Here is a 17,372-nt window from a genome sequence, read left to right as displayed (position 1 = left end):
TTTGTTCATTATTTCTCATAGTATTTAATTCAAAAATTAAACTAAGTTCCATTAAAGTTTTAAATAATTCCCTAAGTTGTATTATTTCATCAATCCATAAATGCTAATACTCACATTCAGATTGAAAAAAATGGGTTTGGGTTCACTGAGTTTAAATGGATGATGATAAAAAGGAGGTTCTTCTTCCTCTTCATCCGAAACATGAGGCTTATTCACTATTACATCATCATCTTCTTTACTCTGTGCGATTTGTTTGCATTTCTTAAAAAGTAAAAACAAACAAAAGATAAATCTTACACTCTAGGTAAAAACAACATGTAACTTCTTAAAAGAACCAAAACCACATAAAACTAAAACGACAGGTTATAGATGGGTAACTTGGCTTATTAGCTATTATTTAAACACACTTTAGCTGGTCAGTCAGTCAACAACATTTATTGAGCACCTACTATGTGCAGAGCACTGTACTGGGCACTGTCCAGGGAATACAAAAAGAAAGTAGAAGACATGGTCCCTGCTCTCAAGGAGCTTACAATCTAATTCAAGAGACGGAATACATACACATGAAATTGAGGAACGCTTTTACAGAGCAACACAAGTAACAAGTGCAAACTGATATAATACAAACTGAGTACATAAGTGCTGAAAGAACAAAAGCTTAAAAGAGAATAGAATCAGGCAGAATTTGGTAATCCAGGGATATTCCTTGAGTTCTAAGCCAGATTTTCATAGATAACAAAGACTGGCAGAGAAAAGAAAGTGATCCTAGTCAGGTGGTAGAAAGGTGAGAGCAACTTATTAGAAGGGACAAGAGAGCTGAAGATGAGGCTAAAAACATAGGGAAACACTAAGTGTTCACAGGTTTTCAATAAGGAGTTTGGATCTGACAAGCAATAGAAGCCGCCTTTAATAAGTCCTCAAATTAAAAAAAAAGAAATTGTAATTCCTATTGTAATAAATCTAAGTGAGGAAACAGATTAGGAAACTATACAATCCCCAAAGGTATGACAAAATAAAAGATTTGAAACATTTATGATTTGGTTAGATAGTAACATCTCTCCATAAATGTCTTGTAGATTGAGTCTCTCTAAAGGAATAGAACTCAAGAATGGAAAATAAGGCATGATGGAGAGGGTGCAATTCATGAGGTCTGACACATAAAGCAAAGTCAATTCCTTCCTGAGAAGCAAAGGAACAGACTCCATTACCTGGCTTTATAAAAAGGTCAGAGTAAATTTGGGTGGAGTTGTCTCTATACAAGCAGTAGAATTTGTCACATCCATTTTCAATTGAAAATATTACAATAGGATAAAAAGCTCATTTAGCCAAAAACAGAGTATACTAAGCTTGTAACCAAGGGGAACAGAGTATATTGACAGTGGCAGGCTGGCATAAGGCTAGCCAAGAGCAAGTTTCAATATATGAAACTGTGTGGTATTTCTGGATCCTAGCAGCAATATTTCAGCATCCCCCCCGCCCCAGAAAAAAACAAATAATATTAATAAAACAAAGCCAAAAAAAGCCTCAATTGAAAAGATCAAATTCTTAAAAACAAAAATAAGTGTGTTTAAAATATATATGTTACTGCCAAAACCCGAACCGCAAGGAAGAACTGATAATGGCCGGCCATTATCACCAATGGCTGATACCAAACAGCCAAAACCCGAAATGTTGATGCGAAAGAAGTTCCTTTCAGGCAATGGCCAGCTATTACTCATTAATTTCCAAGCTCCGGTGGCAAAAGATCATTTCTGAAGATTGTCTGTGTCTTTGCGTATATGCAGTATACTCGTGGCGATCAGTGAACACGTCGTGAATGGAAACGAAACTGTAGGCGAGCTTCTGCGTGTTGCTCACTCAACACCTCCTCCATTCAAACGAACCGTCCCACTCCTCAGTCAGTTTGGCTTCTAAAACTGGAAAGCAAAAGTAATGGGAAGTAACTTTTAGCTAGCGGAGCTTAGCCATCCCGGATAATGGCCTGCTAAACAGAGCTTCTGCCGCTGCCACATCTGTATTTCGGGTTTTGGCCACTCGGTGCCAGCCATTATCAGTTCAGCCCACAATTCGGGTTTTGGCACGCTCCAGAGTCAACATCACTGGAATAATCCATTTAAGAAACAAATTCTATCTAACTTACCTCAGTTAGTTCTTCTATAGTAGCTCCTCCTGACTTTTTAGCAACTTTCTCTTCTATTGAAGGTGGAGGTGCAGGCTTTAGGTTTGGCGGTAAAGGAACACCAGCCTTAGCACACATGGCAGCTGCATTAGCTTTGGCTATTTCAAGTAATTGAGCCTTATCTGTAAGAGGAAAAATATAAGCAGTTTTCCTAAAAGTCTGTACCCTTCTGTATTACCAAAAGTTTTATATGCTAACAAAATTGAAGGCATCAATTTTCTGCCTCCCGGCTATGATCAAATCAGTCTGGCTCAAAGTTTTTAAGCAAATGCCCCCTACTTAAAGAATTAAGTCCACTCGTAGCTTCTCAATAAAATACTACAGAAAATAGTGAGACCACCTTGCCTTACCTACAAAAAGCTTACTTTATTTTCCAAAATTATCATGCCCCTAAAATTACTTTCCTTCTAATTTCTGACATTTTAAACCACTCTTTGAGCCCATGTTCAAGTGTCACCTCTTCTAACAAATCTTAAGTCAGAATTTAACATTCCTCTTCACTGTGCTCCCAGAGTGCTTTTACCTATACCAGTACTTACAGCAATCATCACACTCTGCTTTTTGGCAGTTTTACTATTTGGTAAACACATACATTACACTTTATCCACGTCTCCTCTACTAACCTGTAATCGCTTCAAGCACATACTAATACCTCTACTTTGAGTAAAAAAAAAAAAACAACTCAAAAACCTTTCTGTTGAACTGAATGCATTCTCTCTTATTCTGTTAAGGCCTCTTTTCTTTAGACAACACAGACTTAGAAATGTCCAACTACTTGGATAATGATAAATTACCCATTATTTCTGCAGGGAGTCATGTATAATCCAAGTTTTAATAATCTCTGTACACTTCTTAAAATCGGGGGAAATCAGAGCACTTTATTTTTAAAATAAGGCAGATTATTAAAATCACTTTAAAAAAAGTCACTTTATTTTGCTAATGTCACCTACCCAGGTAAGTAATTCCCCATGTGCAAAATTCCCTACTCACTTCCATTACCTATTATACCAATTAGAATTACCTTCGCATTTAACAGTGCTATCTTGCCATTTTAAGACATAACATTAAAGAAACATCATAATTATAGGTTTACTTTTAAGGATTTATTTTGGAATACATACAATAACAATCTGAGCATATACTAACCTTGTTTTTAACTGGACTTCTACTTTCCATTTTTGGTTATGTGAGATGGTTCAAGCAAAATAAAACATTCAAGTATGGAAACACCTTGGTTCTAATATACTCCAAAGTAAGTATTTCTTTAAACTCTAATTATCCCCACATGTAAACACAAGCTCTTCTAAATGATATAAATTTGGAAAAATACTTATCCTAAACTAATAACCCATAATATCCCATTTGACTCAAAGATCAGAAAAAACTCTCAAATTAAACTTAAATCATTCTCCATTATACTACCATTAAATTTTTAAATGACTTACTCAAATCTGTCAGACGTTTAGGTGACCTGCCTCTTTCCGAAGACCGAGATCGTTTACGACGGAGGGGAGATCTGCTGAACCTTCTTCTCAAGGGTGTTCGTGATCGCCTCAATCTGACTGGTGATATACTGAAGCTTCGTCTTCTTACCACAGACCTTGATCTTCTCCGACGGCTAGGGGTGCGGCTCCGTCGGCTCGGGGTGCGGCTCCGTCGGCTCGAGTGCAGCTCCGTCGGCTTCAGTGCGGCTCCGTCGGCTTGGGGTGCGGCTCCGTCGGCTCGGGGTGCGGCTCCGTCGGCTTGGGGAAATGCTAAAGCTCCTTCTCCCCCCAGATCTAGATCTTCTTCTACGACTCGGAGTGTGACTCCGACTCCGCCGACTTGGGGTGCGACTTCGAGCTCTAACAGTTTTCCTGTTATCTCTGGAGCTTGATCTTTTTCTTTTTCTTTCCCTGGACTTGGATCTGTGCTTTGGAGATCTTTTGCGCTTCTCTTTTGATACAGATCGTCGTCCTCTAGACTTTGATCTTGACCTGCTGCTCCTCCTTCTGCGTCTTGAACGTGACCGTGAACGTGTCTGAGAGCGATGAGACTTGGACTTAGATGATCTCTTCCTTGCCCTAGAACGAGACTCACTGGTACGCTTCCGTGATTTGTGTTCAGAAGACTTGGACCGCTTACTTCGAGATCTTAAAGAAGAGTCTCTTTTCTTCTCTTTCTCACCTTTATCACGATTCTTATTTTTCTTGCTTTTTTCATGTGTGTCCTTAACTTTTACAAAAATTTCATAATCATCTTTTTCCTCTGAAGACGACTCTGAAGCTCTTTCTGGTATACTAACTACAATTGGACTGGCAGCAGACTTATCACGTTCAACTTCACTTGCAAGTAAGGGTCCTTCAATACCAGCTCTGAGACTTGTAAGTCGTTCCATGTCCTTAGGAAGCAATGGTCTCACTAAATCTGCTTCATTAATGTCATCGATATTGGCAGAAAATCCTGTATCAGACAATATCTCTTTTGTAGAGACAGGTACTTCTTTATCTTCACTATTTTCTTTAGGGCTGAGAGCACCTGCTAATGTCTGGTCACTCTCTTTTATAGGTAATGGTCCTTCTGCATCATTACTAATAAAGTTATTAGATGGTAAGTCAAGATGAATGTCTTTAGCAGGCAAAGGTCCCTCTATGTCAGCCTCACTACCACCACTGGGGCTGCTGGAAATTACCATGTCATGTTCGGTGTCTTGAGTAGTTAAACATACTTCATCATATTTACTAATTGAACTGAGAGCAGATGCTGTGGCAAATTCAATACCCTTACTAGTTCCCACTGTATCCGATTCAAGAGCAAAGGGACCAGTAGAAGACAAAGTTCCTCCTACATCAGCTTCACTAACACTAGGGCAGGTATCCAATACTGTGCACTGTTTAGTCTCATTGACTGGCAAACTTTTCTCTCCACCAATTTCACCAACAGCACCAGTGCTGGCAGCAGACACTGTGCTATGTTCCATTTCTTTAGCAATTAAATGATTATTTACATTATGGTCTATATTTACACCATGTTCACTTTCATAAGTGTCATTCTTCAGGTATCCTTCAGTATGTGGCTCCTCATCTGAATGCAAGGGAAACTCCTGCATGCCAATTTCTGGAGCAAGATTTTGATCACCAGATAGTAAATTCATTCCTTTTACAACACCAGACTCCAACATCACTGGTGTAGACTCTAAAACCATCTCAGTTGATATTACTTGAGTCTGCTCTGACACAGTAACAGCAGGCTCTAAAACTGACACAGTGGATTCTTGGACAGAAACAGATGGTTCTGAAACAATCATGTTAGGTTGAAAGACCGATACTGCTGGTTCCAAGACAGGCACAGCAGAGTCCACAGCAGAAACCACTGGCACAGGAATGGTAACAGGCTCTGGCTCAACCAAGGCCAGGGGCTCTGGGACAGCCTCAGCTAGTTGCCCTGGGACAGCCATGACCGGTAGACCTGGAACAGTCACAGCCAGGGGCTCTGGAAGAGCCTCGGCTAAAGGCTCTGGAACAGCCAAAACTGGGGGCTCCGGGACAGCCTCGGCTGGGGGCTCCACGACAGCCTCGGCTGGGAGCTCCGGGACAGACACAGCTGGTAGCTCTGAGACAGCCATGGCTGATAGCTCTAGAGTGCTCTGCGATGGCTCTGGAATAGTTACTGTAGGATCCAGCAGGGACATAGATACCTCTGATGGAACATGTTCTGAAGCTCTCATGGAATCAAAGGTTTCTGCTGTCTCTGACATAACAGAAGGCTCTGATGTTAACATAGTTGGTTCAGCTGACATTACAGGAGTTTCAGATACCATATAAGTCACTGGTCTCTCTGGAACAATTTCATGCTCTTCTGCTATTGCAGCAGATTCTGTAGGTGTTGATGTAACCGAAGACTCTGGTTCTAGTGGTGGCTCTGGAACAGTCATGGCAGCCTCTGATGCTAACAGTGAAGGCTCTGATGCCGATACTGAGTAATTAGCAGGCACTACCGAATGCTCTGAAATCTCACTTTGACTCACAGGAGGTTCAGGCAGCGATACAGACTCTTCAGGAGGTAATGCTGGCACCTCAGTAGGCCAAGCATTTTCAGCTGTTAATGCTGACTGCTCAGTTGGTAATGCTGGACCCTCTGGTGGTTCCTCAGGAGGCAATGGTGGTGTCATTGGTGGCTCCTCAGGTGGCAATGGTGGCATTGTTGGAGGTTCTTCAGGAGGCAAAGGTGGCACCATATATGCCTCTGTATATGTGTCAGTATAAGAATCAGTGTAAGAATCAGCTGTCATAGACATCATTGAACGGTCAGCAGTGTAAGAAGACATCATAGAGCGGTCAGCTGCAGAGTACGATGACATCATAGACCGGTCAGCAGTAGAGTACGATGACATCATAGACCGGTCGGCACCCATGGACATCATAGAACGGTCAGCCATTGGGGACATCATGGAGCGCTCGTATGCTGACATCGATTTTGACATCATGACGTTCAGCCGCAGGACATCATAGAGCGCTCATAGGCTGACATCATAGAGCGCTCATAGGCTGACATCATAGAACGCTCAGCCATAGGGGACATCATAGACCGCTCGTAAGACATCATAGAGCGTTCATAAGATGACATCATGGAACGTTCTGCAGCATAGGACATCATCATAGAACGTCTAGATGCTAACATCAGAGGTCTTGGTGCTAACCTATATGGTCTGGGTGCTATCCTATAGGACCTGGGTGCTATCCTATAAGGTCTAGGTGACATCCTATAGGGATCAGGAGTTAGTCTGTAGGGGTCATGCCCTAATCTATAGGGGTCTTGCCCTAACCTGTAGGCATCATGACCTAGCCTATAAGGGTCATGGCCTAACCTATAAGGATCCTGAGCTAACCTGTAAGGATCCTGAGCTAACCTGTATGGATCAGGAGATTTTGAACCCAACATAGCAGAATCTTGGGTACTAGATGCTAACATCTGGGCATCCATGGTACCAGATGCTAACATCTGAGCATCCATGGTGCCGGAAGCTAACATTTGAGAGTCCATAGTGCCAGATGCCAACATCTGGGAGTCCATGGTGCTGGTTGCTAACATCTGGGAGTTATGGTGCTGGTTGCCTTAACATCTGGGAGTCCATGGAGCTGGTTGCTAACATCTGGGAGTCCATGGAGCTGGTTGCTAACATCTGAGAGGTCCATGGAGCTGAGTTACCTTAACATCTGGGGTCCATGGAGCTGGTTGCTAACATCTGGGAGTCCATGGAGCTGGTTGCTAACATCTGGGAGTCCATGGAGCTGATTTGCCCGCATCTGGGAGTCCATGGAGCTGGTTGCTAACATCTACAGGAGTCCATGGAGCTGGTTGCTAACATCTGGGGTCATGGAGCTGGTTACTATGCATCTGAGAATCCCATGGTATTGGATGCTAGCATCTGGGGAGTCCATGGTGTTGGACGCTAGCATTTGGGAGTCCATGGTGTTGGATGCTAACATATGGGTCTCCATGGTGTTAGAAGCTAACATATGGGATTCTTGGGCCATCAAGGGATCCACTCCTACTGTTATAGAAGTCTCCCCCACTAACGTAGTAGGCAGCTCCTGTGCTACCGTATTATAGGATTCCAGCGCTGTCGTCGAGGGCACCTCCAGGGACTGCGACACGGTCATCGTTGACAGCTCCGTTGTTGTCACCACAGACTGAACAGAGATCTCCAGCGCCACAGTTGCCACAGGCTGCCCAGGCAACTCTGGCGCCCCAGGCTGCCCAGGCAACTCCAGCACCCCTGTTGCCAGAGGCTGCCCCAAAAGCTCCAGTGCTCCAGCTGCCCCAGACTGCCCCGAGAACTCCAGTGCCCCAGTTGCCATGAGCTGCCCAGGCAACTCCAGTGCCCCAGTTGCCACAGGCTGCCCTGACAACTCCAGTGCCCTAGTTGCCGAAGGCAGCCCTGGCAACTCTGGCACCCCAGTCACCGAAGGCTGCCCTGGCAACTCCAGCGCTGTCGTTGCCACTGGCTGTCCTGGCAACTCCAGCACCATTGCTGCCTCAGACTGCCCCAGCAACCCTGATGCCGTTGTCACCTCAGGCTGCCCAGGATGTTCCATCGTTGTCATCCCCACAGGCTGCTCCAACTCTGTCGTCGTCACAGGTTGCTCTGTCAACTCCATTGCTACTGTTACCGCAGGCTGCCCTGGCAACTCTACTGCTGCTGTTACCACAGGCAGCCCTGGTAACTCCTGCGCCATCACAGGTGGCTCTGGTACCTCCTGTGGTGGCTCCAACCCCATGGATGGTGCTGAAAGCCCTGGCAACTCCTGTGACAACTGTGGCACTGATGTCACAGAGGGCCCCGGCAACTCAGACACTGCTGTCGCAGGGGGCCCTAGCAACTCAGGCACTGGGGTAGAAACGGGCCCTGGCAACTCTGGCACCGGGGTAGCAGAGGGCCCAGGTAACTCCAGCACTGGAGTCACAGGGGGCCCCTGCAACTCCGGCATGGAGGTCGCAGGTGGCCCCGGCAACTCCATCACTGAGGCCACCGGCGACTCCGGCAGCTCCAATGCTGTGGTCTTGGGCAGCTCCAGCAACTCCTGTGATCTTGTCATGGATGAATCTGCAATCTCCGATGGTACTTCTACAGGCTGCTCTGGCAATCTTAGTACTTCAGTTGCAGATGACTCTGGAAAATCCATTGTTGTTGATGTGCTTGGCTCAGGGTGCACCTCAGTAGATGTCTCTGATGTTATCACAAGGGTTTCTGATGGCTCTAGCACTTTTGCTACTGGAGGCTCTAACACAATCTTTGATGGCTCTGGAGGTGTGTTCTCCAAAGACTTCAGCACAGACTTCATCTGATTTGACATTGTTACAACTGGCTCAGATGACTGTAGCACTACTGTTGTTGTAGGCATTGGTGCTGTTGCAAAAGAATCCAGAATCTTTGTTGTGGATGGTTCCAGCGTAACTGCCACAGACTGCTCTGACTGCACTGCGATTACTGATGTAGATGCAACTGACAGTTCTGCAGTTTTTGTAGCTGGCTTCGGAGATTCAAAAGTGTGTGGCTGTGATACCTCCATTGATACTATAGGAGGTTCTAGCATAACTGCAGGGGATTCACTGGTCTCAGATAGGCCAAAGGCTCTTATGGGATGCTCTGGTGCCATCGCTGAAGGTTCAGAGTCAAACTTCAAAAAGGAATCCGATTCTAAATCCATGTTCCCATCATGATGTGATTTCAGCTTTGATTCAGCATCTTCTGGCTGTCTTTTATACTTTTTTTCCTTCTCTTTCTTCTTTTTCTTCTTTTTATTTTTGTGCTTTTTATGCTTCTTTGACTTTTTGGTGGGAATTTCATCAGTGGGATCTGTTTGTACAGACACACATCTACTTTTTCTGGAGGCCTCCTTCAAGTCTGAAATTAAGAGAAATTTTGTCAAACACTTCTCAAAGCAGATTTAGATAAATCACATAAGCCAATTTATATTCCATGCTAAGATACCATAGTATAATATTTCTTGCTAAATAAGCTATCAAATAAACCATTTCCACAAACCAATTACCTGAAGCTGACACTTTTCCAATGCTTCTACAACTAAAGCCTAGGTTAAAAATAGGTTCTTAGTTAAAACAGAAACTTTTAGAATCCCATTAAAATGTGTTTCAACTAAATTCATTTAAAATGATTATTTTTTCCAACTCTCGAATTATAGCAAATTACTTTAAAAATACACTTACAAATATCTTTTACATTATCACCATTCGAGTTCCTATAAAAAATGCCTATGTTAAATAATTTTTTTGACTATTCTATGTCCTATTTACATAGGAAACAACATGGCACTGGCTCTGGAACAAAGTGTTTTGGGGTCATGAATCAACCCACCACTCACTAGATGAATGGACTTGGCCAAATTACTGACACACTGTCTCCTAGAGTTAAAGAGTGAAGTGAATTAAGTCACACGAAGTACACCGAACAATGCCTGGCATGTAATAAGCAAATGTCAGTGATTGCTTTCATATAGTATACAAAGGTCTGAACAATAAACGTAAAGCATCAATATGGAACTTGAATTTTCCCTTATCACACCCATTACAGCCTAATAAAAATAATTCCCCGCCCCCAATCACCTTCTAAAAATACTAACAAAACACGTTTTTAAATGTTCCTACTAAAAAAATAGTATAAAGTCATTTTGGTAAAAAAAATTCTTATAGCTCTTAACATATAACTTAAGAACATTTAGATTTGCATATCTGAAAGAGAAAGTGGTTTCTATTCCACTTTACAACCAGATGGGATTTACTCTAATGCCAATATCAAATTAGATAAATCTCAGTGACCCCAGAAAAGGCTGATCAGAAACGTAGGGCACTAGGATTACGGAAAAATAAGATCTATCCCAAAGCAAAACTAATCATTTTCTATAAATTGTTTATTGTGTATCAAATGTAGCTAAGTTATACTTCAATCAAGGAAAAGTTCCTAGAGCCATAAAACTAAGTATGGTTAAAGTCTCTGCCTTTTTTTTTTAAACCATACTCTACACTAAAAATAATAAAAATTGAATAAAAAACCATACCACATTTCATTTCTACAATTATTTTTAGGTACTTTTGTGGTAACTCTTTCATTTCTAAGCATCAATTATTTAATGAATTCCAAAAGTGCTAAATATCCAAGCAATAATTCCTCTACATTCATTGCATTTTTAAGAGGAACAGATGCAAAAACAAGGCAATCTCTACACGTGGTTTTTAAAATAAAACCTCCCGGGTTTTAAAATTACAAATGTGGTCTAGGCTCCTGTACCTTCCAGAATGGATATTTACACAATTGTGCAATAAAAACCCACTTTCAAAATCCAAGCAGAGGCAATACAAGACTGCACCAAGTAGTCATAGTCCACCAGCAAAACAAGCAAGTGCATCAATGCTTGTGTTTCAGTACAATTTTATTTTCAAAGAATTTAAACAAATTCTTCAGCATACCAATACAACTAAAATTTATTGACATTTTAGATCTAATTAACATTTTAAATGCCATGTAATCAAGAAATTATACTGTTAATCATTAAAAAAATCTTCAAGTTTGAGAGAGCTGGTTATCTCCAACTTACCTGGCTTATATCGTAGTTCTGTATCTAACACCCCAGAAAGTACTTCCTCTATCTTCTGAACTATTTCTTCATTTGGTAGACTCCTGGCAGAGGCAGCTGCATCACCTGCCTGGTTTCCTTCAATAGGTGTATTTGTTTCACCATTGAGCTGGCCTTCACTCCTTCCACTTGACAAGAAAAGTTATCAAATTAATATTTTTACCACATCATACAATAAATTAATATTTGTAACTCAACTAATTAAACCACCTTATGTTAATATTCTCCATTTTTGTTTTTCTTTCAGATACTCCTTACCAGTAGTGCTTCTTTAACACTATCTATTGGCACATATTTTTTACATAGCTTAAGTTTCCAGAACTGTGAAACTTAAGAAAAAGTCTTTAAAACAGATTTCTAAACTCGTCTTTTTTTTTCTTTTTTAAATAAAATACTCCCAAAAATATACAGTTAGATTTCAGTTAACTGCATATTTATCTCAGGAAAAAAAAAAATTATTAAGATCACAATCACAAATCCAAAGAAAAATATATGATCTGACGTTATGATAGAAACTATGGCCACTGTGAAGTCACACCTGTGCATGACTCACATCACCATCAACAGTATCAAGGAACACAAAGTTAGCCACAGACACATCAAGTAAAAAGAGTAACATCTAGCCTTGGATCAGACTTAAACTGACCAGTTACTGAAATGCCATGAAGTTTAAAAGAAAAATACATTTATATAATTTTACCCAGTTATCAAAAATTAAGGTATTAAGAAAATTTCTGGAGATCAAAAAAAATCATGTAAAACAAGTGACAATTCATTTATACCAACAGTAAATGAATACATGGCTTAACATTTTCAAGTCATAAGGCCAGAAGATTCTTTTTTTTCAGGTGAGGCAAAATTAGTGTTTGTGCACATACATGTGTATAAAGATTTCAGGTATACAACATTTTAACTCAATATCTGTATACACTACTACCAAGTCTACTTATTATCCATCGCCATACAACTGACCCCTTTCATCTATTCCTCCCTCTCCCCAACAATTGTCCTCTCATAACCATCAATGTGTTCTTATCTATGAGATTGTTTTGTTCATTTGTTTTGCTATTTTTTTTTTAGACAGAATAATCTTAACCGACTAATAACATGTCATTTACCTGGTCATTTTTACTATTTTTGTGTAAATTTGCCAAATTGTTTTGAAAAATAACTTCCAACAACACATTCGATTTAATCTCACTTAAATTTTAGCTAACAAAGCAGATGGAACAATTATGCTTCACTACTTGACAAAAAAAGTCTGGTCAAAAACAACAACGACAAATCAGTAGTTAACTAAATGTTATTAAGGAACATTTGGTTTTCTAACAAGATGAATCATACAACAAGAAACATTTGTTGACTATTAAGTGTCGCAAGGTTCCACATTTTTAAAACTCACTTAACCCTAACAAAACTCTAAGATCAACACTATTATTTTGATTTTTATAAATGAGGAATATGACACAGAGAACACAAGAAACTCAGCTGAAGGTCACACAGCTATTAAGCTGGTACTTCAAGCCAGAGCTCAAACTCTTAATCACCGTTTACATATAACAACTTATTTCAACTAATGTCAGTCTCCCTACCCAAACAGACGTATGTAAAAAATAGATGGGAAATAAAGCTCATTGAAATGGAAAATAACCAAAATGTTTTTAGACAGATAATGTATTACTTGTTATTTGAGAAACTGAATAGTCCTCCAGCAATAAACTGTCTAAAATTCTTTTTAGGCTTTCCTTCTGGAGCTCTTTATTTTGCACTTTTCCTAAGCACTTACACATACATAATTATCTCACTAAAAAGGCAACAGATTTAAAAATCAGAAAAATACAACAAAAAACCAGTTAAGTCTATGAAAAATCATGTGAAAGCTATAGGATGTTTATCTCAATTACTGAAAAGGGATGAAAATTTCTAACCACCTAAATATCCATCAAAATACTGCTACAACAGAATTCTATGGAACCACGAAAAATGTCCCAAAAGACGACTTAGACTGGGATAAAAGACAAACTTGTTCACAATACATTTGGTGAAAATTAACACAAAACAAGATAATCAAATTTCACAAAACATTTACGTGCATCTGTCCGCACCAGCGGAAAAGAAAATCAAAGATCAATAACTGTGGTTGTTTTTCTTTTTTATAATTTTTCTACAACAAAACTTACTAACACAAAAACTAATTTTTAAAAAGTATAAAAGACATTACTCTAAACAAACACAATTACTTATTGCAAGCAACTATTAAATCTTTTGGAAAAAAAATATTCCCTTAGCTCAGGTCTTTTCTCATCATCCTAAAAACACAAGCATGTTAACAGAATTTTAAAAAGCAACGAAATAAGTGGATGTATTTCCCACTTAAAAAAATATATATATCCTGTAAAAATAATCCTAGCACTACTACATCATTGGTCCAATAACCCTATAATTTCAGCGCTTAATTTACAATTTTTTCGGCTGATTTTCAAATTCACGTATTGCTCTCGCTCTCAACTTTTACAATCCATTTGAACTCGCAACAAATATTTACGTTATATAAAACAAAAATACTAAAAGATAACCAGTAAACAACCACACTACCCTCGCTATTTTCCTTTCGGCGTAAACAACTATTTCTGTGGAAACCTCTTTCCGTTCAAATTTTTGTGGAACCAAGGATAAACTAAGTCTACCAACAATGCCCCAAGCGTGTTGTTCAAAAACGTCAAATAGGACACGGGCAGCAAACAGAAATTTAGATTTACACACAAAGCCCACATTCCACTTGCTAAGTTAATTAACGGCTGGTAATTCAAAGTCCCCTTCTATCCTCACCTCGAATATTTTGTCAAAGTAGCTAACATTAATTTGAATTTCTATTAAAATGCTGCCTGGTGGAAACCATAGGACACTAGGGCCCAAATAATCTAATTAGAGGATCCCGACCCCCAAATGGGTCTAAAGCTTGCAGTAAACAAAGCGGATTTAAGTTTACTCAAGAAACGGCCGTTAGAGACCCTTTCCGGTCACAGGCGCCGGCCGGCGAAATCCGCGGAGGCTGAGAGGGGGAGGGGAAACGCGGCGGCGGAGGAGGAGCTGAGGAGGAACTAGGCCCGTCCCTGGTGAACGACCAGGCCTACAAGTAGCGAAAGGGTAGGGAACGTCCAAACGGGAAAGATGAGTGAGCATCTTAACTTGATTCTAGGAGAAAGGGCCTGAGATTACCTCAGAAAGGGCGAAATTCCTCGCTGGGAAGAGAGGGAGCGGGGGGGGGGGGCGGCGGGAAAATGGATCCCAGGCCCAGGCGGGGCTGTAGCGGGGCCTGAGTCGGGGAACGACGGCGTCTCTAAATAAAGGTGCCATAGAGGGCTACTTGAGACCCTATCGATCCCTTGGGAGCAGAAGAGTCTGTGAAGCGCCTACCTGGAAAGTTCCTGTTGAATTTCCCGGAATTTACTGACCACGAAAGACCTAAAAATCTGCTCGATGTTGGTCGCCATGGCGTCCGCTCCGTTCTCTCAACTCCTCCTCGCTAGTCCTCCAGGCTCCCAGAATGCCTCGGGAAGAGGCGCAGCGGCCAATTCCGTCTCTCGCCGTCCTGATTGGCTCCTGTGGGAACGTCCGGATCTGCACGCTCGGCCGTTGCACCAATCAGTGAGCACGGCCCTGCTCTCCTCCGCTGTTTCTGAGCGGCTGGGGTAGAGCTGCTGACGTTTGCGCCGCGCACGACTCTGTCCGCCATGTTAGTGACTGACGCAGGCGCCATTACAGGAGAAGACTCTTCAGGCGACTTTGTCAGCTTGTGTTGTCAGTCCCCAACAGTGTTTGGGGGGGTTAATAGGCTTACTGTAGCCACTAAATGGGGAGATCGAATGCTATGAGGAAAGGGAGCAAAAAAGGCAACATGGTGTTTGACACGGGGCCGCCAACATTCCCCAATTTTCAGCAGGGAGCTGCATCCGGAAAAGCATTAATCGGCACCCGCTCCCACTGTGATGCGAATACGAAGAACGCGATTTTTACCCCCATCTCCCATGACATCCTATAATTTATAGGCTAGAGGTCTTGAGCGACCTACGTCCAAGCCTGGTGCATTCTAGTCATGAGCCAGGTGTGTCACGAGATTTTTCCACTAGCTGCTTCGTTTTGACTCCACACAATTAGTTAAATGTGAATTTAGCGTTTAGGGCCCCCAGCACGGGGGCTCTCGAAGAGGAAGAGCGGCGTTAAGTGGCCTCTGCTGCTATGATGTTACATGATGGATGCGCAAGGGCTAGGCAGCTTTGCCCTAGGGTGGGCTCAGGCCGCGCCCCAGAGCGGGAGGGAATCACACTTGATTACCTCACGGCGGGGACCAGAGTTTGCGCCGACCAATGGGGAGGCGAAGCCCTCCGCGGGGCGGACCGCCGGGGGCGGGGGTGGGTGCGCGCCCCGGATCCCGCTCCGTTGACTTCCGGCGCGCGGCGGGTGCCCGAGCTCGGAGCGCGCAGGTGAGCGTGCGAGTTCGAGCGGCCAGACTGCCTTTTGTCGGCATTGTGTCGGTGCGTAAGCCCTCCGCTTTTAAGTGAAGTGCATTTATGCTTTAGTTTGGGGCTCTAATATCAGGAATTGAATGAAATCGTAGGACTTAGTTTGGCTGTAGGAGTTTTCACCTCATTTTTAAATGCTGTCAGTGGGGATTGGCCATGTGCTCTTCACTTTGAGGTTCACCTTGGATCTATCACTTTCCCTGCTTTCTAAAATTCAGGGCTTATTTGTATCTTTATGCATGTTTTCAGGTTATAAACATAAGTTGCATATTGTCTTGTTATGCACCCATCGTTTCTAGCGCAGATTAGTCCACTTTTGTAATTCTTTTTAATAGTACTCATCAAATCAGTTGAAATCTAGGCCTTAACTGACTCTCTTCATCTTGTCATGTTAGTCATTTAGATGACTGGCCCCAGAAGGTTAATGAAATCCCTTAAAGTTTCCCAGCTGGTAAGGGACAGAGTCTCATCCCAAACCAGAGCACTCTGACTGGAGCGGAGACCTCCTAACCACTTCTGGTGTAGATTCCTTCAGGCTGAGTCTTCTCTTCCCTTTTTATCAAACTTAATGTAATATTTTAGATGTAAAGCTTTGTTTCAGATATTTCAATATGCATGGCAAATCTGTTTTCCGTTATCCTCTTCTACTTAGAGGATAATTTAGTGGTTTTATTTCTCAATTTTTCCATGATCACCATCTCAATTTTTACAGTATCTGATGCAAAATTGCTTCCATTGCAATCCATGCTCCACCCCCTCTTAGTTCTGTGACCTCCAGCACGTTACTTAACTACTTCAGTTTCCTATCCATAAGGTGGGGATGGGAATATTATGTACCTCATAGAACCATGAAGTTTAAGTAAGATAATTCATGAAAAGCATTTAGAATATAGCATTTGGCACAAAGTGCTCAAAAAGTGTTAGTTTTTAATATCAGCCTGGGCTTTTTATTTAAATGTAATCTAATCCTAACATCTCACAAGAAGTTACAGATTTCAGTGTTTCTTGTTTTCAGTTTGCTTTCTACATAATTGTCTTCTGAAAATTAGTAAATGTGACAAATTATTCATAACTTTAACTTTTTTTTTTTCTGTTAGAACTTCTTTCTATCCCTAAGGTATCAATTTAGGTAAAAGTATGGAATAAAATATAACAAGTACTGCTGCTGAATGTCAGAAATCATACTAATTGTTTATATAAGTGTAATTTCAGTTCATCTTTAAGCAGCTTTGTAAAGCAGGTTTTCTTTCATCTTTTAAGATGTGAATAAATTGAATTACAAGTAGTAAGAGCTTTCTCAAGGTCACACTGCTAACTTCAGTTGCAAGATAGCTGTTGCACCCATCCTGCTCATCATCAAATGCTAGAATTAATGTGATACATGTTCAGATTTGATTTTTGCCGCCTTATCAATTTTTTAACATATTGCACTACTTAAATCAGAGGTCAGCAAACTGGCCCTTGTGCCAGTCCTTCCTGCCACCAGTTTTTGTACAGCCCACCAAATAAGAATCGTTTTTACATTATTAAATGGCG

At 41.5% G+C, this 17,372-nt stretch overlaps 2 protein-coding genes across 5 annotated transcripts in view; one reads left to right on the top strand and one right to left on the bottom strand.

Moving 5' to 3' along the window:
- Window positions 1–15,264, bottom strand: part of SON (SON DNA and RNA binding protein) — a 31,966-nt gene extending 16,702 nt beyond the window's left edge. The window contains 11 exon segments of the mRNA XM_039857551.1: window positions 115–261; window positions 2,141–2,301; window positions 3,625–3,843; window positions 3,884–6,627; window positions 6,663–7,273; window positions 7,275–7,451; window positions 7,453–7,494; window positions 7,497–7,589; window positions 7,591–9,566; window positions 11,275–11,441; window positions 14,731–15,264. Of these exon segments, the coding sequence (XP_039713485.1) occupies window positions 115–261; window positions 2,141–2,301; window positions 3,625–3,843; window positions 3,884–6,627; window positions 6,663–7,273; window positions 7,275–7,451; window positions 7,453–7,494; window positions 7,497–7,589; window positions 7,591–9,566; window positions 11,275–11,441; window positions 14,731–14,807 (6,414 nt within the window). The 5' untranslated portion in view covers window positions 14,808–15,264.
- GART (phosphoribosylglycinamide formyltransferase, phosphoribosylglycinamide synthetase, phosphoribosylaminoimidazole synthetase) overlaps window positions 14,398–17,372 on the top strand; it is a 26,611-nt gene continuing 23,636 nt past the window's right edge. For 2 of the 4 annotated variants that reach the window (XM_039857565.1, XM_039857568.1), the window contains exon 1: window positions 15,731–15,848. The gene's annotated coding sequence lies outside the window, so the exon portion shown is untranslated. Of the gene's footprint in view, window positions 14,461–15,730; window positions 15,849–17,372 lie in introns of those variants that run through there. The other 2 variants (XM_039857567.1, XM_039857566.1) reach the window with 2 other exon arrangements.

Source organism: Pteropus medius, unplaced genomic scaffold (genome assembly GCF_902729225.1).
Source record: "Pteropus medius unplaced genomic scaffold, Ma_sr-lr_union100, whole genome shotgun sequence".
NCBI classification, from domain to species: Eukaryota; Metazoa; Chordata; class Mammalia; order Chiroptera; family Pteropodidae; genus Pteropus; species Pteropus medius.
Note: the sequence above shows the minus strand (reverse complement) of the source record. Positions and strands in the feature narration are given on the sequence as shown.